General features: G+C 43.4%; 1 protein-coding gene and 2 long non-coding RNA genes across 3 annotated transcripts in view; 1 reads left to right on the top strand and 2 right to left on the bottom strand.

Moving 5' to 3' along the window:
• The window catches only part of LOC144405560 (uncharacterized), a 30451-nt gene extending 14329 nt beyond the window's left edge, over positions 1 to 16122 (bottom strand). Inside the window, exon 1 of the long non-coding RNA XR_013467211.1 lies at positions 16023 to 16122. This is a non-coding gene — a long non-coding RNA (uncharacterized LOC144405560). The remainder of the gene's footprint in view (positions 1 to 16022) is intronic.
• Positions 505 to 12461, bottom strand: LOC144405561 (uncharacterized). The gene is made up of 2 exons (XR_013467212.1): positions 4755 to 12461; positions 505 to 4479 (listed from the first exon to the last, which is right to left on the bottom strand). It is a non-coding gene; the product is annotated as an uncharacterized LOC144405561 (long non-coding RNA).
• Positions 16123 to 16152: 30 nt separating the features above from the next.
• LOC120815262 (uncharacterized) lies at positions 16153 to 21256 on the top strand. The gene is made up of 4 exons (XM_078099833.1): positions 16153 to 16296; positions 17073 to 17378; positions 17458 to 17739; positions 18685 to 21256. The coding sequence occupies exons 1-4, from the start codon at positions 16239 to 16241 to the stop codon at positions 18798 to 18800; spliced, it is 762 nt and encodes a 253-aa protein (XP_077955959.1). The 5' UTR covers positions 16153 to 16238; the 3' UTR covers positions 18801 to 21256.
• Positions 21257 to 27535: the final 6279 nt, after the last annotated feature.

Here is a 27535-nt window from a genome sequence, read left to right as displayed (position 1 = left end):
ATAGCCTTAGCCTTATTCTTACTAACCCATTGCATTAGCATTTCACTCCACTTTATTTTATTACCTGTGCACTGTTGTCTTGTCTGTCTACTGTCGCGCACTAACCGCCAAGACAAATTCCTTGTATGTTTGACATATTTTGGCCAATAAATGTTTCCTGATTCCTGATTTACTGCACTTTAGCTCTAACATCTACAACGTGTGGAATTTTGTAATAATCTGGGATTTTTCCCAATATTTGATTCAAATGGGCTGGAAACAGGGTTCGGGCTGGTCTGTTTGATACAATCAAATTCAGTGTTGTTGTTGTTGGAGTAGTAGTTGTAGTATTAGTAGTACTAGTAGTTGTAGTAGTAGTAGCAAAGAGCAAATTTCCAATGGAACCTGTGGCAGAGAGAGGTCGCTCCGAGATGTGGCATGTTAAGGTTTCGGAAGCTCTCGAGGGAGGACTCAATCCTTTGTTCTCGTCCCGGCCGGAAACGAGGACACGAATGAGTCAATTCGTTTAAATTCAAAAATCAAAACTTATTTAATAACTGAACAACGTAATAGGGATTACAATTACAAAGTAAAATACTAAGCGAACAGTGGAATATTTCGCGAAATAGAGAATCCTCTGAGCAAGTCTGAAGTGACTTATCAACGCGGCTGCAGGAGAAGTTCTAACAGTCTTTCCCCGCTTTGGTCCTTTGAAAACTCTTGAGGTGTGTCTTCTTTGGTGCATTTGAATGTCATTGGCCTCTTCTCCAAAGGGTCACCTCCTCCATTGTCCCCTTCACGTCGAGGTGTGAAGCTGCAGCTGTAACCTGAAACCTCTCTGTCCTAGCTGTCCCTCAAATTCCAATGCACTCAATGCAGATACAGTGGCTTTATGCCTCAATGAGTGAACCCAACAAAGCATACATCGTTTAAGTCTTCATCTTATAACTAGTACACTTTCATTACAACAACCCATCATTAATGATCACCGTTCATCACATTTCATCATAAGATCTAAAACAGTTCATGTGGTTCAATTCTCAAGACCTTTGCCTCAGTCGGCTGCCTTACATTAAGTTGTTCATTTATTACCTGACAGGAGAAAAAACTCCCAAAAAACCCTTTTTGGGGATAAAATTGGGAGAAATCCATAAAGAACGGCAAATGGCATCCGTCCCCAGGTTTTAACATCACATTGTAACAGAATGTAAATGTGTAGTGTGTTTCTACGATTTAAAAGACTATAAACTGTGTTTGATTCACATTGTATTCACTTCATCTAACATGTTAATGTAATAACTAATCTAACATCACACAAACTATAATTCTATCACTAAACATTATTACACGTACTACAAATTCCCTGACTAGGGGTGCACTTCTGGCTTAAATCCCTAACAATTCCCTCCTTGCTCACAGTTCACTGTGAGCATCTCTCAAAGACAGAAAAATTATCATACAGTCACATCCGTCAACAGTGATTGTCCCTCATCATCTACTCGCTACCGATTTCCCTGTATACTAGTCTCACTAAACACAATATCGATCAATCCCTGCAGGAATCCAAGGATGCAGGAGATGCAGCTTCATCCGTAGTGGACTAGATCATGACTGTAACACAAGAAGGGTTAACGCAGACAGGAATGCACTTTTCCGTTGTGCTATAATACTGACAAACCCGTTGGTGAGAGGATTGTCGTCGCCTTAGCAGTCTGCCAGCTGCTGGTTCAAGCTGTTAGTGGGGCTTGTGTTCTGGTCACCAAGCCACCAGGAGCTGTGTTATTGGGAATGAAAGTACAACAGGCAGATCCAAACATTCTACAGACTCCTCCCTTCTCTGCCAAGATCATGTCCAGTGCCATTCTATTTTGCCATGCCATCAAACTAGTCTTATCCAACTGCTCGTGGAGCCCTGTTATGGCATCCCGGGTGAAATTTATGAATCGCTGCTGGTTGTAGTATATGTAATTAATCCAGTCTACATTTTTATTGATTGTCACCCACCAGAAGAAAAAGGATTCTATGCCGCTCGCAATTTGATTCCTGGCTTTAAACTCATCAGGCACCCCTCTGGGCACCCCAATGGCATCTAAGTACACATGACTATCAAATGAGCCCGCAGGACTAGTGGATCTCTTCGCTCTCCTGGCGACGTGAGGATGTGGTGAAATCAAGTCTTGAAATGTGGTCTCCTTTACTGGAAAGACATAGAATGGCATGATAAGCTGCACTAATGCACAAGTACCCGTCCAATTAGCTGGCAGCGTTGGATAAATAACCTTAGTTCCACACCACCACCAGAGGTCGGCTCTGGAAATCGTCTGATTCAACACACTTGAATATCGAGTGACATTAGCAAACTGAACTGTGGTACAGTTTACTCCTGCAATGTCACCTACTTTTATCCCTCCCGTTATCTCTGATACTATGCAATCAAATGTACCATCTGGAACCATAAATGGAGGTGGCGTGCTCAAGGTAGCTGGCGGATAATCCCATTGGAACTCTAAACAAGTATGGTGGACAGGCTGAGTCTGCAGGACAAAGAGCTCCAGTATACATTTGAATATAGGGCTTATTGGTCTGAATCTGGAACGTATAGGAGTGGGCATAGGCCTAGGTTGAGAACACACTATACAATCTGTACTGTGCATGTTTGTGGCAGTATACTGTACCCATTGGAGCCATAGATTAGACTCCGAGAATCCAGTTTCCCGTCTTACCACACCCTCCCAAGAAGTGTCAGCTTCAGCTCCAACCTGATCAGCAGTGGATTCCTGTTTGTTAGCAGAGGGTTTAGCAACAATCTTAAACAACCCTTGTGGGCTTTCAATATCGTATGTCCCTCCTTTCAACACGTATAGTCCACTGTCCCCCAATTCTGGATTTTCTAATGTGATTATTAGTGGATTGCACAACCCCCCCCCACATTTAGCCAAATCTGGATATCGGTTTTTCCGCATCGTTAAACGGGTTTGCAGCCCAGGTTTAGGACCAGTTTTAGATGACTTCCATCTACCAGTGTGTGCGAACTTCCATTCTGCCTCCTCGCAGTCACAGACGTACTGCTCCACTGGCTTACCAAACCTGACTCCTGGTCCACATCGGTTGGTGGTGGAACACAAGTATTGGTCCGACCTCCAAAACCTGAGGTCTTGGACTCCGCAGGCTGCAATATCACAATAATCAAATTGAACAGATGCAGTTATATTTTCCTTGAATGTCAACGTGAGAGCGATTGCTGCTTGGATGTTAGGTGGTAAGGAAACATCTTGTCGACTGGGATGGGATAGATCACTTACAGACGTCATGTCATCGTCACCTGTGTGAACAGCTGCACTTCCCCAAGCTGAACTTGAACTCCCTACTACCAACTGATACTTACGCTGTGGGCGAGACATTTTCTGCTGCTTTGTTCCCTCCTGTGTCTTTTGGCTCTGAATTAACTTGCCTGGTATTTAATCGGGTCTCCGCATGGGTCTGGCTTGGTGCCTTAGCAGGTGCACAATGTGTGAGATGATGCCAAGTGGCTCCCGCTTTACCTTTCACCTTTACCGAGTGTGACGTTGCCAATACTACCTCCCAAGGACCGGTCCACCTTGGATCACTCCACTTGCGCTTATGGGCCTTAATCCACACCCAGCTGTGATCTGATTCTGGAATTCAACATCATCTGGCACCCTCCTTGGCACCTTCTCAGCATCCTTTTCGCTTATTTATGTGACCTTCAGACTAATGTAGATCTGTCTTTCTTCTTAAGGCTTTCTCTGGTGGTGTTTATTCCTGGTGATGTGATCTTAACTACCAGTAACTGTGTCTACTGTTAACCGCATCAGTGTCATTGGTAAACCGTGAGTTTCCCCTGAGGAATCGGTGTAGTTTGTAACACATAATTCCTTATTCAATCTTTCTCCCACATGGCTGCTGTTGGAAACCCTCCTGAAGATGTCCCCCTGGATCTCTTAGTGAATCTGGTCTCCGTCGCTTAAAGTTCAACACGTATCAACACATTATATAGGGACAAGGTGTCTGAAACTAAAGGAAAAACACTATAGGACATATATTTTACCCCCCCCCCCAGGGGCAGCTCTGGATGTGTCTTTCAATTGATGCTCCCATTCCTGTTTGTTTCTGGAGGGATAACATCAACAAACAGAATAACTGCTCTATATGTGGCGGTGCCACAGTGATGCTTCAAGTTGAAAACACATGTTGAGGAGGAGAACATAACCAGTGGGTCAATTGTTGAGACCCTGCCCTTCATAGTTTACTCTCCCTCCATAAATGGACACCATCTCTCCACTTGTTGTCGTGTGGATCCACCTGCATTGAATAATGATCTCAGCTCTGTTTGGAGTGAAATAGAAACAACACATACAAGAACTCCCAGCCTCCTAAAAACAATTCTTATTTTCAATTCTTACTATGATATATGCCTTTCAACCGAGACAATGCTGTAGTTATCTGAATAGGCACAATTCTATGAAATGGTGGACTTCTCTCTCCTCCTTCTGTCCAAATGTTCCCCGTGAATGTGTCTAATGCTACTTAGTTTTATCTTGGTAATGATTGGTCATTGCAACCGAATAGCCGCTCTGAATTCAAAATCCTCAAGTTCTGTTACTGTAATATCGTTGGCGTATGTTTGCATCCTGAACATTTTTATCATATGTGTTTATCAAGTGTCCCAGCAGTTCCCGTTCCTTCTCTAATCTGGAAATTGTGTCACATTAGCTCAGTGTTTGTGGATGTCTTCGTTGTATGTGTGCCTATACTTCTCCTCCTTGATGTTCCTCTGCTGGAACATCTGTTGTTGTCAGCGGTTTGGTCAGATGACACGTAGCTGTCATCCTAGACGTGTGATTAAGCTTCACGCTCCCTCCTTGGACCTCGGATCACCTCAGTTCCTGTGAGCAGACTACTCTGCTAACCGGAGGTCCCATTAGGACAAGATTCCCCAATCGGCTGTTGAATAGAGAAGCACAAGCGGTGCAGCTATGTGTGCGTATGTGTAGGTGTGTCTAGATGTGCGTGTGTGTGTGTGTGTGTGTTCTCCCAATTCATGTTGCTCTTTCTTCTGGTTTACCAAACTCTTCAAGCAAACAAGTTCTACCATCTAGTGTGTGCATATTTAAACATAACTGGAACTCAACCTTTTACCCACTTATTTCCTAGTTTTAGCGTTTTCTTTTAATGTGGAGTAATTGTATCATCTGTGTGTCACATCTGTCCTTGTGTCTGTGTATGAAAGAGCAATGTCATTACACATTCGTTCCAGGAAGAAAAGTCAGGTTGGATCTTCCTGCATTGGCCATCGTCTGCTGTTATCCCAAAAATGCCACTTGAGTAGCTAAACTCTAACATCTAGTGTTTTCCTAAAAACATTCTAATCAATTTGTGAGTTGTTTCATTGATAGAACGACTGTATGTTCTTCTTAACACCTTAAATCTATGTCATCTACACATCTCTGTTGGTTGGAATCTTATGATTGTGTTTTTCTCTGCATGCAATAATGTTCCCAAATCGGCAGATACTCTAGTTGTATTCTGTTCTCCCCCAGTCCCTCATGTTGAGGTAGGTGTAAAAGCATCCCTTCACATAGCCTTTGGTGATGCTAATCACCCCCAGGCCACCTCCTGGCTTATCCAACAACGTCGTAAAACCCCCACAACGCCGTTTCTACTGGGTGTCGTTGCCGATCTGGACCGTCTCGCATTGGAGTCGCCTGTTCCTACTGAAAAGCAAAACATAGTTATCAATTGCCATGCACATGTATTCGAGGAAAAATGTGTCAGTAAATTTATCATAGTGAAATAATTCCCCCCATACCAACCGTGTGTGATTCTTAAACCTGTTGGGTGACTCTGAGATGAAATACAACCTGTGGATGGATTTTATGGCTCCGACACTTCCCCAGGATTCCTCCTCTTATCAGTTGTTGTTTTAGGGAGGTCTGCTCACTCCCTCCTCGACCATGAGTCGCCATCCCCTTTCAACCTCTGCATCCCCTTTGAAATCTATCCTCGTCCCTAATTCACTCGCATCTCAGCATCTGCCTGTTGTTTCTTTTACTGGGAGCTAAACTCCCAACAAAGTCATCATTTGTCCTGACTCCTGATGTTCACCTGATGGTGGAAGGAGTTCCCTAATGAACATAATAAACACACATACCTACCTACTACTACAACTGAAGAATTAGCACCTGGATGACACTCACAAATGTTGCTTTCTCAGAAGGAGAAATCCCTTCTTTGTTCTTGCTGTTTTGGTTCTGTTCCCTCTTGTTCAAATTCACTTCCTGCAAATCGCTTTTGAATTAGAGCCTCAGCTGAATGAAGAATGTGATGCGTTGACGTAAAGAATGCCTCTGCATATCTTTATCTGCTCCTAGAGTATTTACACATTGTTTTGGAAAATTGCCTTTCTCAAACGGCCTTGTTTCCAACCGATTTGAGGAGCCATTTATTATAGAAATTTAAATCTCCGACATAACTGATTATGGACCCCCATAGTCAACTCATGAAAAATTAACACCAACATTGCCTTCGTGTCCCCGTTCAATGATCTCTTTGAGTTCTTGCTTGTAGGTCTCACCCTCACAGTGTATGACTGTTCCATGTCTTCATCAACTAATTGACCAACCCAGTTCTCTTTGTTCATTCTAACCTCAAAGCAATCTGCTCATTCCTAGTATACACAAAAATGTTACCCCACATTCTCACTCTCACAGTCAATTTCTTCTCCTTTTACCTTCAGCCTGTTTGCTCTGTCATGATGTGTCATCACCTTTGAAAACCTATGCATTACTGCATAACTCTTCAACCTGTTTTTCCCATTTTTGCTTACTTCCCCATTAAAATAAACCATTCGATGGCCTCACTGAAGGCCTCCATCATTACAGTCAATTTGTGAAAGTGTGACCACTTTCACAAGTGGTCGAGCATTTGCAGTATCAGTCTCTAAAACTTCAATCAATGTATCAGAATGTGAACCCCAAACCCCGGTGATATCAACAAAGGTTCTCCAAACCCTTCAGGGTCATAAATCAACAATGAAGAGTGTAAGTCCCTTGATCCCAAAAAGTATCAGGAGATAATAAATCAACTTGGCATCAGACCCATCTGTTCCAGACCCCACCCTCCAGTGTTAATCTCCACTTTTATTGCTCTTCAGCCCAAAAGCAAAGCAGAGGGTGGGAGACGTGTCTGTTACCTGCAAACACAAACTCAGCTCATGCTTAGTTTGATCCAATCCATTCATTCATTACTGATAGATCACCAACCTCTCATGGTTAGCGTATCCAAATGTAAGGGTGTACTACTTTTTGCACATTACAGGATGACCGTCTGTAACAAATTTCCATATTTCGTGTACTGGTGCTATAAATGTTCCTTTGATCAGACATTTGCTTCAATCATCAAGATACTGTATCAAGTGTATCGTGCACTATACACCTAATAACAGCACTCAACAATTTACCGCCCATCTCTGAATTCAGGAGAAAACTCGAAAAACTACAAACATTAATCCAAAAAATCGACAATATATACAACAACTCTCCTAATTCCTTATCACCTTCATTCCTCATTTAAATCTTACACAACCTTATCTCTTAATTTTCAATGTCTGATTTCCTTTTTAAAATCAATCTTCCCTACGGGTTTAAGTCTAGTTTCAGCTGACACTCTCAGCAGTGTATAATCTCTAGTCTCCTCTACCTGGAATGTGAGTCGTAAACCGTAGAGACTGAGGGTGCTTATCTGAGTTGTTGGAAAGCAGCGGGGGTCGGTGTGTCACCAGTTAGTTGTTTAGGGCTCGTCTGCTTTGTCTCCATCAAAGCAAGTGGCATCTGTTGCTGTGGTCACCACATATGGGGAGGTGGAGGCTGGGGTGTGCCCAACCTCTGGTTCTGCCTGGGCTGCATTTGACGGGAAGACCGTGGAGGAGCTGCACTGAACTGCATGTTCGTCGGACATATTCTTGACCAATGACCCGTCTGTCCGCATAAGTAGCATTCATCTCCTCTTCCCCTATTATTTCCACGTCCTCTGCCTCTGTACTTTGGTGGTCGCTGGTATCCTCTCAATTGGTTTCTCACTGCTGGACCTACGGTTGGATGTGTGGCTTCTGGAGGAACAGGGTATTGAGGTTGTTCATCTCTCACCGACAGTTGTTTCCTGACTCTCTGTCTTTTCGTTGCTTCTGCATCTGCTGCTGCCAGTTGGATCTTCAGGAGTCGATGCGTCATCGTCCCCAGTTCTTCTTGCCTCCTTGTCTCCGCAGCTCTCTGTATTTTGTATAAGTGGGTTAGATGGTCTCTCCATGTGCTTTCATCCATGTCGTCCAGTCCCACTACTCCCTCCAATGCTGTTTGAACAGCCTGGGGCAAGCCTTGCTGCACAGTGTGTCGCCAGATTACTGCAGTAGATTTGTTATTGTCGTGTCTTTCTCCTGTGGCCAAATGCCATTCTGTTTCTGCTCTCCTCAGATATTGAGACATGTCTTCACCTTGTTCCATACTCAGACCCATCAGGATGGACATACTTGGCTTTGTAGGCCAGATGTTTCGCATTGTGGCCCAAAATACTCCTCTGACCTTATCAAATTGAGCCTCATCCTCTTGGTTGGTGGTTCCCGCTCTTGCTTCTTAGGCTCTTAGGTTGACTGTTCCCTCTAGACGGGCTATTAAGGCTCTCATATCTCCAAGAGCCAACTCATCACCTATTGTGTATTTTTCAAAGAGCAGGATCCATGGGTTAGCTCCTTCTCCCAATGGCGGCAGTGCCTTCTCCAGCGCTTCCATGTCCCGATGACTCCAGGGCACAAACTCGCTCTAACCATTGGCTTTCCTCAGTAGTGGGCACTGTGGGACAGGGGAGGCTGCAGGTGGCTCATTTCTTATAGGGAGAATATAGTCTGCATAGCGGTCTGGAGTCTTCTTCACCAGGATACAATGCCTATTGTGATGACATCCTCCATCAGCAACCTCTCCTTCTTTGTCGTTGTTTGGATGGGTCCTCTGCACGTGTATTCTGATAGACAGGAGTCCTGAAGTAATATACAGCTCCTCTGCGGCCTCCTGGTATTCACTTGGTGTTTTACGGCCATGTTCACAGCTACCTGCTTCCTCCTCTCTGGCCCTGACAAGCAGTTCCTGAGTCGTAAGCGCAGCCATCATGCAACCTGGAATACTCTAAACAACCGCTAAGCTGTCCCTTCTGTCCTGGGTGTTACTCTGTCACTAACAGCAGGAAAAACCAAACCAAGTCACTTCCAACAGCTGTCCGAGGAAATGTCAAATCGAACCATCGACCAGAATCGACACAGTAAAACAAATAACCAAATCTAAAAAGTAAGGAGGGCAATTTACAACATCAAATCAGTCCAATAACTGCCGTGTACTTTACTAAACTATCTTGTTAGACCACTAGGTTAAATCAACTTATCATTACCTCTAACCTCAAAATCAAATCAATCACGGAACTGTAAAAATTAGTATAATCAATGATCAATGCCAAAGACTATGAGTACAATTAAATAGAGGAAAAAGAGAAAGAATTAATTATATCTCAAATCAAAACACAATCTTCATTCAAAATTCAAAAGTCTAAAAATTAAACTTCAATAAAGTTAATCTTGATGTCTAAAAATGAATTACTCCAAATTATTAATCAAGGTTACAAAATTAATCAAAGTTATGATGATACAGTCAAACTGCCGGCAATATAAATCAGGAAGTAGAGCAGAAGCACTCCCCCACAAATGCCGCCAGAGATTATACCGCAATATAAACAATGATCCACCCCCAACCCAGAGACAATCCAAAAACAGTCAATCCGGAATCAGTTAAACATTAGGGATCGAAATCAAACAATTCATAACAGGTCCTCAAAAGCACCACATCAAAATTAAGTCAACCTCCAATTTCAATCCAAAATCGATGCAGAACTATAGTACAAACCAAATTCAACGTAACATTACAGCACTTTAATGTTTCAAATAAACGTCAACACCAACCCAGATATCCGTCAAGTTATCTTATCGATCTTAACTCTATCCTAGTAAGCAAAGGCAAATGTGCATCAAAGTCAACGTCCGAACACGGCAAGTGAAGAAATTGAACTCCCCCTCTTGTAATTCCCTCTTACACCCACCAGATGGCACACTCAGGGGCTTCCCCTCACGATGTGCACTTACTCCAACCACATGTGGCGCTGTTCAGCCGATAGCTGAAGATCGAACACAGAACTACCAAAGAGGAAGTGCCTCACAACTCAGCACATGGATCGTAAAACGCTGTGTGCCGGCGTAGCAAAGAACAATGGGCTCAAGCTAACTGCTAACCCACAACGTGGTCAAGCTATCAGCACCCCGCTAGCCCCGCTATTTCCCCAGTGGAATTACCAATGAGACCCCGTTAGCCGCTAGCAAGGCAGCCCACGTGGTCCGGGTTGGACTACTCACCAACACCTTAATATGCTACGGTTTTACAACCCGACGCCGGAGATGATCAGTCTCCGGTTCGGATTCTATACATATATATACACTGTTAAACAATCACATACACGTATTAAAACATAATTTGGAACATCCATACATCAATCAAGCACATGCACCCCGCAACTCAAACACTCACGCACCACGTACTAACACTCACTCACACTCACACCAGCATTCAGATGTATATACACTATCATTTACACTAAAGCGCATATCCGCCACCCACCCCCTTCTAGACAACCTATATACCTAATTCATAGGATTTCTAGAGGGTGGAAAATGTTAAGCAGATCTTACCAGTCGCCGCTGGATTTCTCCTTTACTATAACCTCCACCAGTCGCCGCTGGATTACCTTTAACCAGTCGCCGCTGGATTACCTTTAACCATAAACTCAACCAGTCGCCGCTGGATTTTCGCATAAGCCAATCCCGTAGAGCAAGCTCCCCCCCCCCAATCTATTAAATCCTGCAATACCTAATTGTGAAGGACTTTATGCACAGAGAGGGGAAATGAAGAGAAGAGTCTTCTCTAAAGACGCCGTAATTATTGTGGGAAACCTAGTGGACAACATGCGCATCGTCACACCTCATGCGAACCCCCTAACCAATCCCATACGGGTCTACTTGTATGATTTTATCCTGCTGGTCTTTATGTCTCAGCAGACCAGTTCGCCGCCTGGATTTTTCTAACGCTCTAAGTGTGTACCTGAACGCACCAAACGCGCGTGTTTGGAATTTCTAAAAGCCGGCTCCCATTCGCATTCACTTTGCAAAAGTATGTCCCCACTGTTATTCACTATCAGCTTATTATATTCACCCAAGTCATTAATGTACTAGCCTTTAGTATTTAGCATCTAAGGCCTTGCCTCATGGCCGACTGCCAGCACCACTCTAAATCTTCCTAAACCTACCTATCACAGAATTCATGAAAAAGGTGGTTTTACCTTGTTTGTACCCGTGGTACTTGCAGTCAAACCTCTCAGCAACGCCTTCCCCCAACGAGAGCCCCACGTTGGGCGCCAACTGTTAAGGTTTCGGAAGCTCTCGAGGGAGGACTCAATCCTTTGTTCTCGTCCCGGCCGGAAACGAGGACACGAATGAGTCAATTCGTTTAAATTCAAAAATCAAAAGTTATTTAATAACTGAACAACGTAATAGGGATTACAATTACAAAGTGAAATACTAAGCGAACAGTGGAATATTTCGCGAAATAGAGAATCCTCTGAGCAAGTCTGAAGTGACTTATCAACGCGGCTGCAGGAGAAGTTCTAACAGTCTTTCCCCGCTTTGGTCCTTTGAAAACTCTTGAGGTGTGTCTTCTTTGGTGCATTTGAATGTCATTGGCCTCTTCTCCAAAGGGTCACCTCCTCCATTGTCCCCTTCACGTCGAGGTGTGAAGCTGCAGCTGTAACCTGAAACCTCTCTGTCCTAGCTGTCCCTCAAATTCCAATGCACTCAATGCAGATACAGTGGCTTTATGCCTCAATGAGTGAACCCAACAAAGCATACATCGTTTAAGTCTTCATCTTATAACTAGTACACTTTCATTACAACAACCCATCATTAATGATCACCGTTCATCACATTTCATCATAAGATCTAAAACAGTTCATGTGGTTCAATTCTCAAGACCTTTGCCTCAGTCGGCTGCCTTACATTAAGTTGTTCATTTATTACCTGACAGGAGAAAAAACTCCCAAAAAACCCTTTTTGGGGATAAAATTGGGAGAAATCCATAAAGAACGGCAAATGGCATCCGTCCCCAGGTTTTAACATCACATTGTAACAGAATGTAAATGTGTAGTGTGTTTCTACGATTTAAAAGACTATAAACTGTGTTTGATTCACATTGTATTCACTTCATCTAACATGTTAATGTAATAACTAATCTAACATCACACAAACTATAATTCTATCACTAAACATTATTACACGTACTACAAATTCCCTGACTAGGGGTGCACTTCTGGCTTAAATCCCTAACAGGCAGCACTTCAATTTGATTTCCTCTAACAAGGTTGGCAATAGGCAGGCAAAGTGTCATTTGTATTGTGGAATTATGGATGTTTATTTTTATTGTGGAGACCACCCGATATTTGGCTGAATCAAACATTCATCGGAGTGAAGACCCGCTAAAATATTGGGTCAAACACAAACATGTGTACTGTTGTGTTCAAAAATGAAGAAACGCCGGACGGACAGAGGTCATCGCTGGTCAAAAGGTTAAAATTTAAAATCAAATGTATTTAATAAAGGAGATGGCGTTGTGGTAAAAAGAACATCTCAGCTGAGGAGCCGCTGGTCTCAGCGACCAACAGGCCCCAGGTCAGTCCTTTGACCCTCCCTAGTGCCCGTCTGTCGCCTCCACCAGCGAACTCGAGAACAATGGTTCCTACAGGTATTTATAACAGTGCTTAAAGGTGTGAAAGTCAGTGTCCACACCTCTGGGAGTGGTCTTCTGGTGAGTTCAATGTAACTCGGATTTCGAATGATCCTTAGTCAATATCAGTTGTGGTGCAAGTATTACATGCATGCATTCAGGTTGATTACATTACATCAAATACAATCATAACTACATTGGTATTATTCTATTACAGTTGCAGAATTACAGTGGTTTTACAATATTGTCATTACTTTATTGATCACACAGTTTCAGAATCATGGGTGTATTCTGGTGTAAACTATATGCATTTTATTAATTTTATGAACCGGATCGTCAATTTGTTTCTTATATCCTACAGTACCCACATCTATTTGTATTCGCACGTAATCTTATGAGCATTCCTGCCTCATCGTGTCGCGTGAGCGCCTTTTTCCTAAAGCTGGGGAAACAGTATCTAAGAAACCGCCCAGTGAGCTGGAGAGATTTAGAATTAAGAAGAGAGAAACTGGCGATGGCGTATTGCAGCGATTCCCAAAGTTTGGTCATTTACAATAAATAAATAGTTTTTTAATTTTCAATTTTTAAAAGTTTGAAATTAATATAAAAATATTTATGATGCGGCACATTAGTTATGTGAAACATTAGTTGATGAAGCACAAACAATTTAAACAGACAGATTAATAAAACAATAAGGCTGCTCTTGTTGTCTGTCGTTGTTCAACAAACAGGGCGCCCTCTTGTGGTATTAAAGTAAATATACCGCATTTTCCGCACTCCAAGGCGCAATTAAAAGCCTTTAATTTTCTCAAAAAACGACAGTGCCTTATAATCCGGAGCGCCTTATATATATGGATCAATTGGTTAATGGGTTGATCCATACTGGTTGTACACTCTGCCAAACACGCCAAAGCTCGTCTACGACGGCGAGATGCTGAGCGGCGCTCAAGCGCGTGAGATACGGAGCTGCTTTCAGGGCGCGTCGGAGAAACAAAGCTGTCGTTCTCTCCGAGCATTTAATGAGATTAAAGAGCAAGAGACGGCGCCCTTTTCTCTACAGAAGCTCAACCATCTTAACGGGGAACATAAGTTATTCTAAAAGCAGAAAAAGATTTAAGGCGTGGATGGCGAAGGGGCGGCGGGAGCGGACGCACCTCGCGGCATCGATCGGACCCTGAACGCACCGTCTCCACCTCACTGTCAAACAGAACCACAGCGAGCGCGTAGAAAACTCCTTCGAGCGCGAGCAGAGATTCTCCTCGCGAGCAACGAAGTTCACGTTTCACAAGCGAGCAAATACCTCGCGGAGACCAACTTTTGCTCACGGATGTTTGATTTTGGTTAAATTCTTGTCATTTAATCATCATGTTTTGATCAGAGTTGTGATTAAAGGTTTGGGCCGCGAAAGATTTTCAGATTTCAAAGTGGGCATTCTTGAGTTTGGGAAGCGCTGCCGTATTGGATTAGATTGAAAGGAAGTGGGAAAGAAAACCCAGCAAAAGAAACAATACAGGAATGTTGAGAGTATACAAAGTTTCAGGGGTTCGGGTTTGGATGGGAGAGAAATGAGAGAGAGGGAATATGAAATGGAAGCCATAAATTTCACCATGGCCAACCCAGTCAGTAGAATTCCACCATGGCTCTTTCCAGAAGTAAAGGTTGATATTAATATATTGGAAAAGAAAAGGGAATGGAGAATGGAGGAAATATAGGAGTCAAAACAAACATCTACATAAGAAACAGTTACTATAATTACTTAAAGATTTATACAGACCTAAGAATAAACAGGAATGTGTGGGAGTTGGAATATAATGTAATATATACACCAGAATTTAAAATCCATATCTCTAAAAGACTATCTGACCGGTTATCAGTGTACACAGCAGAAATAGTAGCAGTCATTATTGCACTACAGTGGGTAGAAGAGGTTCGACCTGATAGGGTGGTGCTGTGCACAGACTCTTTGGCCGTAATCAAAAGTATGCAGTCATTAACATCAATAAGAGAAGATCTACTAATAGAACTGTTTAACAGCTTATTTAGATTGCATCAGGGTGGCATAGAGATTCAGTTTTGTTGGGTACCAGCACATGAGGAAGTTAAAGGGAACGAGATGGCAGATAGACTGACCAGAGAGGCACTGCTTAAAGCAATTATAATTACAATCCCACCAAGAAAAGACGAAGGTAAAGCAGTGGTTAAAAGGAAAGGTCTTGAAATATGGCAGAAACGATGGGAGGAAGACAGGAAAGGTGGGAGATACTATAAAATACAAAAAAGTGTCAGCATAAAGAACTACATGGAAAATACCAGGCGTGAGGAAATTGCAACGGCAAGACTGAGAGTGGATCACACAGGGCTGGATGGCACATTGCTTTTAATGGGGAAAAGGAATAGTGAGAACTGTGAAAACTGTGGGGTTAAAGAAAATGCTGAACATGTAATACTGAACTGTAAATTGAATGAAGTGGAAAGGCAGGTGCCTAAATATAAGGTTCAGGAGGCAGGGAGAGAGTGGATCTGGTAGGGATACTGGAATCAGAAGGAGAAGGAATAAGAACTACAAGGAAGGCTCGAATTACCTTTTTAAAAGACTCAGGGATGTGGAGTAGAGTTTAAATGACATGACTATACACTCCAGTACAGTAGGTGGCGGCATGCACCTAAACGTTGGTTGCAGTCCGCCATTAAATATGAGCAGAAGAGGAAGAAGAAGAAGAAGAAGCAGAAGAAGAAGAAGAATCGACCCGTTTCCAGTAACTTCTCCGGACATTTTGTAGCAACATTGTTCACTTTTGATCTCAACTCGTTTTCGTGCAAATCGCTCCTGGATTCCTCCAAAGAAGACCAGCGACATTCTTGAGTCGGATATGATGTTTTTCTTCTTTATGTCTTAGTTTTGAACTTTCTGCTCGTTTTCCTTCAAATAATCCTCCACCAGCTTCGGTGCTTTGGCTCAGCACCACCTTCCTCTGGCCTCCACCTTCAGCTTCTTATCTCATTTTGTCGCACAGCGGATTGAGAGAAACTCGTGTTTCTATTTCTCTTCACGAGTCGTTGCTTCTATTCTCGTTATCTGATCTGAACCAACTAGTCCAGCTGGTTCCACCCAGCTCGCCTCCATTTACCCTCCGAGAGAAGCGACCCCACCCTTTAGTTCACCTCCACCCTTTAGTTCACCTCCACCCTTCATCCGCAACGCACAATCCGCCAGAGAAGCGTCCTCAAGCGGATCTGGATCCATAAAAACTCTTTTCTTTCACTCTTTACTTTTGTGTTTTTTTGTTTCCTTTTGTTTCCTCGTGAGTCAAACCGGAGAAACAGGAAGTGAAACTTTCTTCACTTCCTGGTTTCATCGTCCAGCTTCCATTCTGCACAATGAGGTCGTGCGTCGTTCTTCTCTTTGCTTCTCTGCTCACATTATGTGAAGCACAAGGTGAGAACTTGATTTATATATTTTGGGTCAAAGCTTTTATACCGCAGCACTATTTCTCCAATAGAAGTTGGGTTAAAAACATATTTTTGAATCTTTCTGTGTTTCTTTGTGGTTAATCAGGATTCGTGTTGTTCTTCTTGTACGGAGCTCAGAGGCAGGAAATAGTCTCAGTATTAGTTTACTATTTTCATTTAAAAATCTTCTGTAATCTCCACGTTGTATTCAGTGAATATTCTGAGTGTTCCAACAGAAGACGTGTGTGATTCAGAGGAAACATTCAGGTGCTTTTAGACACTTTCTCACCACTTGTTGAAACGGGCTGAACGCTTCTTTCCCTCCAAGACAAATGTTGACCTTTACTCCTCTCAGAGTTTGACTCCTTCAGCGTTCAGTCTGTGGACGTCTTATTTTCTAAAGTCGTCCATGTTCAGTGTAGCTGATGCTGGGGGACATTAGTGTGGTGAGACGGAGGGAAAGAGGACAAAGAGACAGAATGGAAATACTTTGTCACGTCAAGAAGAAGAACTTTGAGCAGCAACTTGCTCTCAGTGGGTTTAGTTTCTGCTGTTAAGCTTCTCTGTGTCCTCAGGAAGAGACGACGTGAGACATTTGAAGAGACTTCTGTCACTTCATGTTAAGCAGTGATGAGCTGAAGGTGAACCGCTGGTTCAATGTGTAATAAATAAAGTGTAGTGATGGAGGAACATTCAGCAGTGAATGATTCATCACATATTGTGTGTGATGTTTATTGTATCATGTGTCTACTGTTTTTACAGGAACCATTGTGACTCCTGTGTTTGTGCTGAAGGGACGTGATCTGCTCCTCAAGCTTCATGCTGATCCTCCTGAGGGGGTTTCATATGTTGACTGGAAAATCAATAAAACAGTCGATTTAGTAAGATTTAAACCTAGTGGAGAAGCAACTGTCCTTCATAATGTCACTGGAGGGTTTGAGTTTGGTGAGAATAAATTCTCTGTGATATTGAAGAATGTACAAGAGGTCGACAGTGGAGTTTATTCTGCTGAAGCAGCAACAGATACTGGAGGCAAACTAGTATCTGAATACAAGGTCACAGTTCAAGGTGAGTCTGTAAACATTTCACTGATAGTTTCTGCCGCCATGTTTCATAAACTCTTCACAGAAACCTCCCCCCCCCTCAGGACCAGTGTCTCCAGTTAAACTGACCGTGGACCGAGTGGACTCCAGCAGCTCAGAGTCATGTGACCTCCATGTGACCTGCAGGACTCACAACTCAAACATCAGCAGCACTTTCAGATGTGTCGACCGGGTCTGCAATCAGGAGGGAGGAGAGCGATCAGAGGTCACGACCTCTGGGGCTTCTCTCCAGGTCTACCTGTTGAACAACGTGATCATCTGTAACCATAACAACCAGGTTCACAGGACCCAGGACTTGATTCCTGCTGAACAACTTTGCTACCCAGGTACTGGTAAGACTGAAAGAGGAGACGACTTCATGATAATAATGACCCCTCTGCCCCTTTAACAAAACACACCTTAAGGCCGGCGCATTCTTCTGCGTCGTTGCGTCGACGCACTCGTTTCAATTCATGAACGCTTGATCTAAAAGTCCTGCGTGTGTTGCAGAGCGATTCACCGCCAGAACAACAGGTGGAGTAATGTGGTTTTGTTGAAGACGACCTAGAGAGTCACGTCTATTTATTTATCTGTTTATTTATTTATCATAGACTTTATTGCCCCGTGCATCCACACTGCTGCTTTTCATCGCGGACACATTTGTCCCGTATTTTCCTCCACAACTTTGTTCCTCTCGACCGGCAAACCGGCGTTTGCGGCGATCTCCCTCCGTGAATCCAACCCGCCAATGACGGCTTGTATAAGCGGTCATATTTACACGTTTCTTCCGTCAAAAGTTCTTAAATCTGATCCGTTCTCTCGTAAACATTCTTCGTTTTAATAATGTTGGTGTTGTGCTATGAAAGCGGAAATGTGAGACTCCTTAAAGGACGTAGTTAGCGGACCAATCGCAGCCTGCTGCGCTGCGGGAGGCTGCGTCGCTTTTGACTCAAGCGTAGAAAAATGGGTCGACACACGCAAGGACGCAAAGAGGTGTGAAAAGACACGCAAGGGACACGCGAGGGGGTCTAGCGTCGCTCTGAAAACGCAGAAGCATAAACGAGGCTTTATAGTTTCAACCATTCATGACTATAAATGTCATCACTAAATTCTGTTTTAATTGGAGGAATTAAATGATTTCTTACTATAGATCACGTTAAAGATGTTTTCACAATCCAAACTTCAGTCCGTCAGAAGCACATCAGGCTGTGAACATGTGACACATTCTCAGCTGTGCTGCGTCATTTAAACCAGGAAGACTCTTCTGATCTGGTTCTTGTTCTGTTTTACAGATCCTCCCCCTCCCCCTGGCTGGGTGATTACTACTTGGATTCTCACTTTCATAGTTGTGGTTCTAATCGTCTGGCTTTGTATTGATCGAAAGAGATTAATCAGTAAGTCCAAGTAAACGTTCCAACAAATAATCTCAACATCTGTAAAATCCTCTTTGTTTCCTCTACATAGAAACTCAATGTCTCCAAGTCCTCCATAACTATGTACCCACCTGTTTGGTTAAATAGCCCAATATCACAAATCACAGTTTGCCTCCGAGCGCTGAACAATCTGTACAACACAGGACGTCTTTTACTGCATCAGATCAGGAAACACGTCTGTTAAAATATACATGTGATATTTTACCAAAAGGTGCTTTTTATCTCACTGGGATTGTCATGATTTGCTGTTTTGATACAAACATCCCAACACATCAAATCCAACACGTCAACATGTGCTTCTGTTTGAGGATGGAGTAAATTAGACACCACCCAAAAGATGGAGTCACTTTATCTGCAGCTCAAGTAAAGTAAATGTACAACAGTTCAGATCTTTAAAGGGCTGTTTGTTCTTCTTCCATCACTGACCTGCAGGTTTAAAACGGAAAAAGGAAGCTATTCTGCAACAAGTTGTTCGGGTAAGCGTTGTATTTTCTTTTAAACAAATTTAAGAAATGTTTTTAGAATCAAAGGTGTTTTCCAGGTGGCTTCGTGCTGCTACGTGCACACACCTGCTACGTGCACACACCTGCTACGTGCACACACCTGCTGCGTGCACACACCTGCTGCTTGTGCTCAGATCCGCTGGGAGGAACCTGATGATCCGTGGTTCCAAACCGGGTCTCTTGTGGCCATTAGTCCTCTTCAGCCGTGTTTCTTCCTGCTGTGCACGTGTTGTTTGTTTGTGTCTCAGTCCGTCATCCACATTTTCCCACTTCGCCCGACAGCAACATGTCAAAACCTTAAAAACTCGTTGTGCGGAGATCAAATCCCACGCTGGTGTCTGAAATACTGAAACAATGTGATTTAAATGAGGCCACATGTTGGTAGTCACATGACGTCCACTACGTGGTCACGTGACCCTCCTTTGCTTCCACGTGTTGGCTCACACCAGTTAGCCACTTTCCTCCTGAGCCGATGGTTTTCTGCTTCTTACTTGTTTTAAAAAGCTCCTTTTACACAGAGAACAAGTCCAGAGACACAGAACAAGTATCATTTACAGTGTGAAAGAGGAACCAACTCTACATGGTGTTAAAGTTCTAGCTGCTTTATTTATGGCTCATGCTGCAGTGTGATGTGCTTTCTACCCCGAGAGATTCATCTGAACTCTTTGTGAAAAGAGACCGTATATGTGTTTTGTAGCAGTTTAATGCATTTTAGAAAAAACAGACTCATTATTTTTAACACAAAGAGACAGAAGTAATTAAATCAGTGACTGTTAATCATCAGGAGATGATTCCCCACGTGGAAAATAGCTCCATTACAAAGAAGCAGCAAGAAACCTTTTCTTACGTTTGTGATTTATCCTGCAGTGCTTAGTAAAAGGTCCGAATGCGATACCAGCACCACCGGAGAACATGAGCCCAGCAGACGCTTCAGGTCCCTCCTACAGCTCCGTCCAGTCTGCCGCTGAACCGACTGATCCGTAGACCGGCTACGAATTGGTGGAGAAGATTGACAATTAAAGAGGAAGGTTTTCCCAAATCCCCAAATTCTGCTGGTAGTTTGCAGCGTTATTGAAGCTTTCTATGTTTTATTTCATGTGATCTGCTTTAATGCTGAAAGATTCTCCTCCACACAAACGTGTCATTGGAGAGATTAAAAATCAATGATTAAATGTTACTAAGCATCACACACAAGCAGCTTTTTTTAGCATCACAGTTGGAGATATTTTAATTACATATTTTATATTGAAGGTCAACTTAGAAAAGTAATAAAAATGTTGTTGTCCTGCAGGAAGCTTCAGCTTTGGTTCCTGGTTTGATTCTTCATGTCACTTTTAATCTGATCATTTCCTACATTATTACATTTAGACTTTTAAGGCTTCACCTGATGGGTGAGATTTAAGCTGCATGATGCAGGGTGCTTCTGTTATATATTTTTATTTTATTTTTCAGACAAAAAAAGGACTCATCTTTTCAACTGTGACAAATATGTGAAACGATTTTTTTCATCAGTGTATCAAGTGTCTTTATTTTAATATCATCACATATTGATAATTTGGTAAAAACAAAATTAAACCTGCGGAACAGAATTATGTTCAATAAATACCGTACATCCAGATAAATAGGCAATGTGTATTTTATCATTGTAAATTGAACCGTATGCAGTATTATACGGTATATTTAAAGTTATTCGCTTACATATAGTTGGTCTTGATTAAACATTCAAGATGACATTCACCAAACACACATTGACATGGTCTTGTGTGTGTGATATATTGTGTGTAATCAATGGATTATTGCTTTCTTGTAAAAATGTTACCATGAAGTTTTTTCTTGCCAAAATGCATCTTTGAGTCCACGTTTTTAATGTCTTTCCTTCACCAGGAAATATCTGCAAAGCTGAATTTATAAATCCTTTAAATCCTAAATAGTTTGCGTCCATGTTTGCTGCTCTGCGCTCGTCTTCCTCTTTTCTTCTCCTGGTGTGTTGCTGCCACCAGCTGTGAGTCAGTGGAACATCATCACGGGTTTAGAAGGTGACCTTTAAGTGGGAGCTTTCCTCCCGGGCAGCGTGACGTGTTTGACATCCATTTCTTTGTTGGTGCTTCTTGAAGTCCACGAGGTGAACAGTGATGACGGCAGACACCATGATGATCAGACCCACAGAGAACACCACCATCTTCACCAGGAACACACCACAGTGAACACACGCATGGTAGATTTATTCCTCTGTAAATGCTTCTTAAGCCAGTTCTTCACAAGAGATTCATCAGGTCACAAACTAACACTTCACACTGGAAACATTACAACACACGACACACAACTTTTTGCATCACAAAACAAAAGTGGTCCCACTGTTCAGGCGTGACTTTTTCTTTCTCTTGTCTGTCCTTTTTTTTGTAAACGGTGTTCGGTCCACAGTTCTGCACGAGAGGACCAACTACCTCAAGGTTGGTCTTAATATGTGCAATAAACTGCAGCTAGAAGCAACATTTAAAAGAGCTAAATAAATAAAAGCTGGTTGCCAAACTTGATGTTTGTTGCAGTCTGTTCAGAGACGTTAAGGAGGACGTGAGGAGGAAGAGTCTCTGACACACAGACACAAACATTCACACATACAATTAACCCCCAGATGCATATTTTGACATGAATATTGAAAAATTCCATAGTATAGCATGAAAAAACATAAAAGTCACACTATAGTAAGTCATAAAACATTTGTTGTCCTTTGTTCTGTTGTCGGGTCGAAGGGATTGATCTTAAATTCTTCAAATATTAAACTTTTTAGTTTTGTGATTATATTTTAATTTGAGGAAACCGGACATTCGGCTGAATCCATGTAGGATCAAGGTTACATTATAAATGATATATTATTAATAATACAATTCTTAATATAGTTAAAAGTTTTACATTATTGATTATTTATTATCGATGACTTTCCTCCAACAATCGCGTCATTGGCAACGAGCTCCCAAACATCTCGGTGGGCCCCTGATTAGTAATCGAGTCGTACCTGAACTGTGTGGCTCCATCGTTGCGTCTCTGACCCCACAGACCACGTGACTACAGCTACAGCCAAGGACATCCATCAGGACTCCATCAGGAATCATCGCTCCACCCTATTTACTCCTTTTCTTCCCTTTAATTCATCAATACCGCTCTACCGCCACCAGATGGCGACGTTATCAAACGTGAAAAAAACCCTTTAGGACACAAAGCCAGTGACGTCATCTGCGGAGGGACAGAGTGTGTGTGAAGGACAAATGTCCTGAGACGCATTACGTCATCCTCCACTAATATGATAATACATGTCAGTGCCAAGAAATGAGAGGAGCCATAATCCACAGAACGACTTCACATGTGAACAAGGGGATGAGATGGAGGTGATTGGTGGTGGAGAAAGAGGTGGAGGTGTGGGTGGTGGTGGTGGGGGGGGGGCTTCTCCCTTGAGTCTGGAGTGCAGTGATGAAGGTTGTTCCAGACATTATTCCTCAATGAGAGCAGAAGGAAGGAGGAGAAGATGATCACTGTTACACACTGAGTAAAGACGAGAGACTGTCTTCTGTCCTGCTCTTTCTTTTCCAGATGTCTCTTATTTCTTTTTGGCTTTGTCCTCATTTTCTCCCCCTGTCCTTCAGAGGAGAGAAGGACTGAGGAGGTCAACGGTGAGGAGAAATGAGACAAAGATGAGTAAGATGGTTGCAGAGAGGGGGAAGGTCTGAAGAATGAAAAGGTGAATTGGAAGCGATGCGTGAATTTGAGGACAGGAGGAAAAAAGAGCGGAGCGGTGAGGAGACGTCAAGAAGGAAACGAGGGAACAAAAGAATCAAATGCAACCAATAAGACAGAAGAAAGGGACACGAGAACTGCTGGAATGGGGGAGAAACAAGGGGACAAAGGGTGAGAGAGGTGAGGAAAGAGGAAATAGACGACTGAGGATAGGAGGGGAGGAGAGGATACATTTTGAAAGGAGGACACAGAAGAGGGAGAGAGAGATGGAGAGGAGAGGAAGGGAGGTGGTAGGAGATAGGAGGCAAAACAGGAGAGGAGAGAAGAAGTAGAGGAGGAAAAGTGACTGCATGGCTGAGGAGAAGACATGAGGAGAGGAGAAGATGTGTGGAGGACTCAGGAAAGGTGATGGACTGAGGAGAGAGGAGGAGAGGACAGGAGAGAGGATGGACTAAGGAAAGGAAAGAAGAGGAGAAGATAAGTGAGGGAGGAGAGGAGAGGAGAATGAGGCAAAGAGGAAAGGAAACAGTGTTAACGAGAGAGAAGGATGGACGGGATGATTTGAGGAAAGAACAAAGAGACTCGAGGAGAACCGAGGACGGCAGGAAGGAAAGACGTCCAGAGGACATCGGGACAATATTTCACATTAAAAAGAGTGACAGGAAAAGAGACAAAGAGACAAAGAAGAAGAGAAAAAGACACAAGTTTTAAATGTCACGATCCACACACACAACACAGACACAACACACAACACAACACAGACACAACACAGACACACAACACAGACACACAACACAGACACAACACAGACACACAACACAGACACACAACACAGACAAAACACACACACAACACAGACACAACACAGACACAGACACACCACACAGACACAACAGACACAACACAGACACACAACACAGACACAACACACCACAGACACACAACACAGACACACAACACAGACACAACACACAACACAGACACACAACACAGACACAGACACACAGACACAACACACAGCACATAACACATAACACACAACATAGACAACACAGACACACAACAGACACGACACAGACACACAACACAGACATAACACACACAACACACAACACACACACAACACGCACACAACACACACACAACACAGACACACAACACAGACACAACACACACAACACACACACAACACGCACACAACACACACACAACACAGACACACAACACAGACACAACACAGACACACAACAGACACAACACACACACAACACAGACACAACACACACACACACACACACACACACACACAACACAACACAGACACACAATACACGCACAACACAGACACACACAGACACACACAGACACACACTTTCCACGTCGGCTCAGCAGCGTTTGATCTGAATAAATAATACGGATCAAACTCCAGAGATGAAACACAAATAGTCTGAAAATACAAAATCTGACTCTTTTGTTTCCAGATGATAAATAAATGACAAATAAAGGAACATTTCCTGCTGTTGTCTTTTTATTTTCTGTCACACTGTGGAAAAATAATTACATACATTTAAAAAAGAAAATTAAACAATATGTTCAAACAAACGTTAAATGACATTAAAAGGACATTTGAATTTTTCCTCTAATAAAAGGGAAAAGCAGTAAATCAACATGAACATAATCCACCTGTGAACAATACATGGGGATAAAGTAAAGAGTTGCAGCGTGGAGAATAAATGCTGATGGAAACACGTCCTCACACCTCCACGTCCTCACGAGCAACACGAGTCCTTCAGGACGTCCCGATCAGCGTCCTCACGCCCAGCGACGCCAAGCCGAACATCAATCCTGCTCCCTCGTGCAGATGTTGCAGAGAGCAGCTGGACGAGGGACGAGCTGCGCTGGTGTCTTAAGGCCACGCCATGTCTCCTTCCCTCCGTCTCCTTCCCTCCGTCTCCTTCCCTCCGTCTCCTTCCCTCCGTCTCCTTCCCTCCGTCTCCTGCCTCACCAACAGTGTGTAACTCCTCTAAACCAAGTCAACACGCAGCGTTTATCGGGTGGAAAAGGCCTTTTCGGCCCGTTACGTTTTCCCGCTCTTTTGAGGAGGTTTGAAGTTAGAATTCTTCAGACTTTTAGGACTTTGAATGTGTGTTTCTGTCCATTAGAATAAACTCGTTGTTTCGCTTCTTTACTTCTCTAGACGATAAACAAAGTTACCTTGTAAAGATGAATTTAACTGATGGAATCATTTCCTGTCTTTAAATTTCATACGTAATTTGTGTTTGTCGGCTCAGTTGATTACGAGGAGTCTCAGTGTTGATTAATACTGATCTTATATTTCCACCACACACGTTTGACCACAGTCATTTCTTCCACTGGGGAGGAAACACCAACAGTAGAAAACAAAAAACAAGGAAATGAGATTTAAAACACTGATTTCCAAAGAGAAATAGATGATGAGGATGAGCTCATGAAGCTGTATATTCTGTAACAGACATTGATGCACGCTGAGCGCGTTATACAGACTCCATTTGACCAGCTTGGGGAACGTTTGGGAGAACGGTATTTTATCTGTTTCTGTTTCATGGAAAGAAGGTTGAGCCTCTTGATGTGGAAGCTGGTGGCGAGTAAAGTCCATCAAACTGCATCTGAGGCTCACATGCAGAGAGAAAGTGACCTGAAATAACGGTTTAATGTTTCTGTTCTCAGGTTCAGACCTTTTTCACCACTGATCCAAATCTTCACGTCCCCCTTTAAGACACCCTGAAGGGTTGAAGGCCTCTTCTTGGTACCTGGACGGCCTCAGGACCTCCTCCGTGTCCAAGTGACTCATTCTACACAGAGTTATGGCGACAGTCAGGTGACAGAAGCTCTGTAAGAAGCTCGTGACGAGGTAATAGCTTGCAGAACCAAACGCTTTGATGACCAAATCAACTTAAACGGGTTCTTCTCTCCACAACCACTGAGCCTTTAGTGAAGGTCACACATGGAGAAGATAACAAACGAGCTGAAGAAACTCTGCCTGGTCGGATCCCCTCGCTGGGTGGAGAGCGGAGGAGGACGGCCGCTGCATCAGTAGAGGTCAGAGGTCAGTAGCAACACGCTGATGGTGACGAGCCTGTGGGGTTAAAGGTCAATCCCACGCTGACTCAGCACGGTGGACGAATCTCAGACACGAAATACCAGCAGCTTTTTCTGCTGCAGGGAACAAACCAGTAAACAAAGTAGCGTGTGAGCGGAACAGAAGCCTCTGCACCTCCACGCTGACGCGTCGGCCTCCACGAGGCTCAAAGCCAGCGGCCGCTCCGCCTCCATCGATCTGAACGTCGCCCGACGCGTGAAAGAAAAGGCCGTCCAGTCCGCAGACGGGAAGCCAAAGACGCAGACGTCCATCCAGCAGGATTTGGCTCTGCTGCATATTTATCATTTTGGAATGAAGCTCTTCTAAATTCTTCTAATTTTTAGACATCAGCTTTAAAAGACTCAGTCGCCTCTTTCTCGTTTCTTAAGGAAACTCACAACGTTTCCAATAACGATCACGTGGCCGCGTACACATTAAAACGTGAGTTCCCCCCAAAACGCTGAACCTTTGGTCCACAACTCCTTATAAAAATACTATCAAATGTTTCTCAAGGACATTTCTTTTCTAGACGTTTCGGTATAAATATGGAGAGAAAACAAACAAAGTGAGAGACGCACGTCCTTCTGGACACTCGAGGGAAGTTTCTCTTTGTACAAACTGCCAGAATGAAAAAGCGCTGCGGCCAAAACCTCGTATCACAAATACAGTTTACAGCGTCGACCTCGAGTGAAAGATGAAGTCTAGAAACGCTTCAAAGTGAGTCAGGAGGAGGAGAGCGAGCGTAGAGGGACGTCTGCTACAACTCCTCCTCCTCCTCCTCCTCCCCTCTCACGCGAGACTCCTACAAAACCTCTGAGTCCAGACCCCCCCCCGCACCCCCCATCCTCATCCGCTCTTTACAAAAGAACACATTGTTCAATAGGTTGTCGGCACAGAAGCATCGGCACTCTGGTCCGAATATCACAGAATAAAAATGCCAAATATATTGATGGTCCAAGCTGCCGCGTTGCTGCAATACATCGAAACCAGTGAGTCTTTCAAGACGCGTACGTGTTGTTTTTGTTTTGCAACAGTCAGAAAATGCATAAACATGTGTATTACACTGCTGCATGTCACTGCGCCGCATCATGCTTCTACAAGGAAATAACTCCCAAATCAGCCAAATCTCCATTTGCGCTTATTTACAGAGATGTGATGGACGTGAAGAGTCGGTTCCTCCGGTTCCTCCTTCAAAGTCTGCTCTTCAGTCTCTGCGCTCTCGATTGTGGTTCTCGCCGTCGCTTTTGTCGGAGCACAAACTCAATGTCTGCTGTCGCTCTGCACTTTTTGCTCGTGTTGCTGCTGGATCACGCGAGGAGCTGCTGACTCGTTCTCATTGGTCCAGAGAGACGAACGCGGC

The sequence above is a fragment of the Gasterosteus aculeatus genome, chromosome 3 (assembly GCF_964276395.1).
Source record: "Gasterosteus aculeatus chromosome 3, fGasAcu3.hap1.1, whole genome shotgun sequence".
Classification (NCBI taxonomy): domain Eukaryota; kingdom Metazoa; phylum Chordata; class Actinopteri; order Perciformes; family Gasterosteidae; genus Gasterosteus; species Gasterosteus aculeatus.
This window is presented reverse-complemented; position numbering and strand designations above follow the sequence as displayed.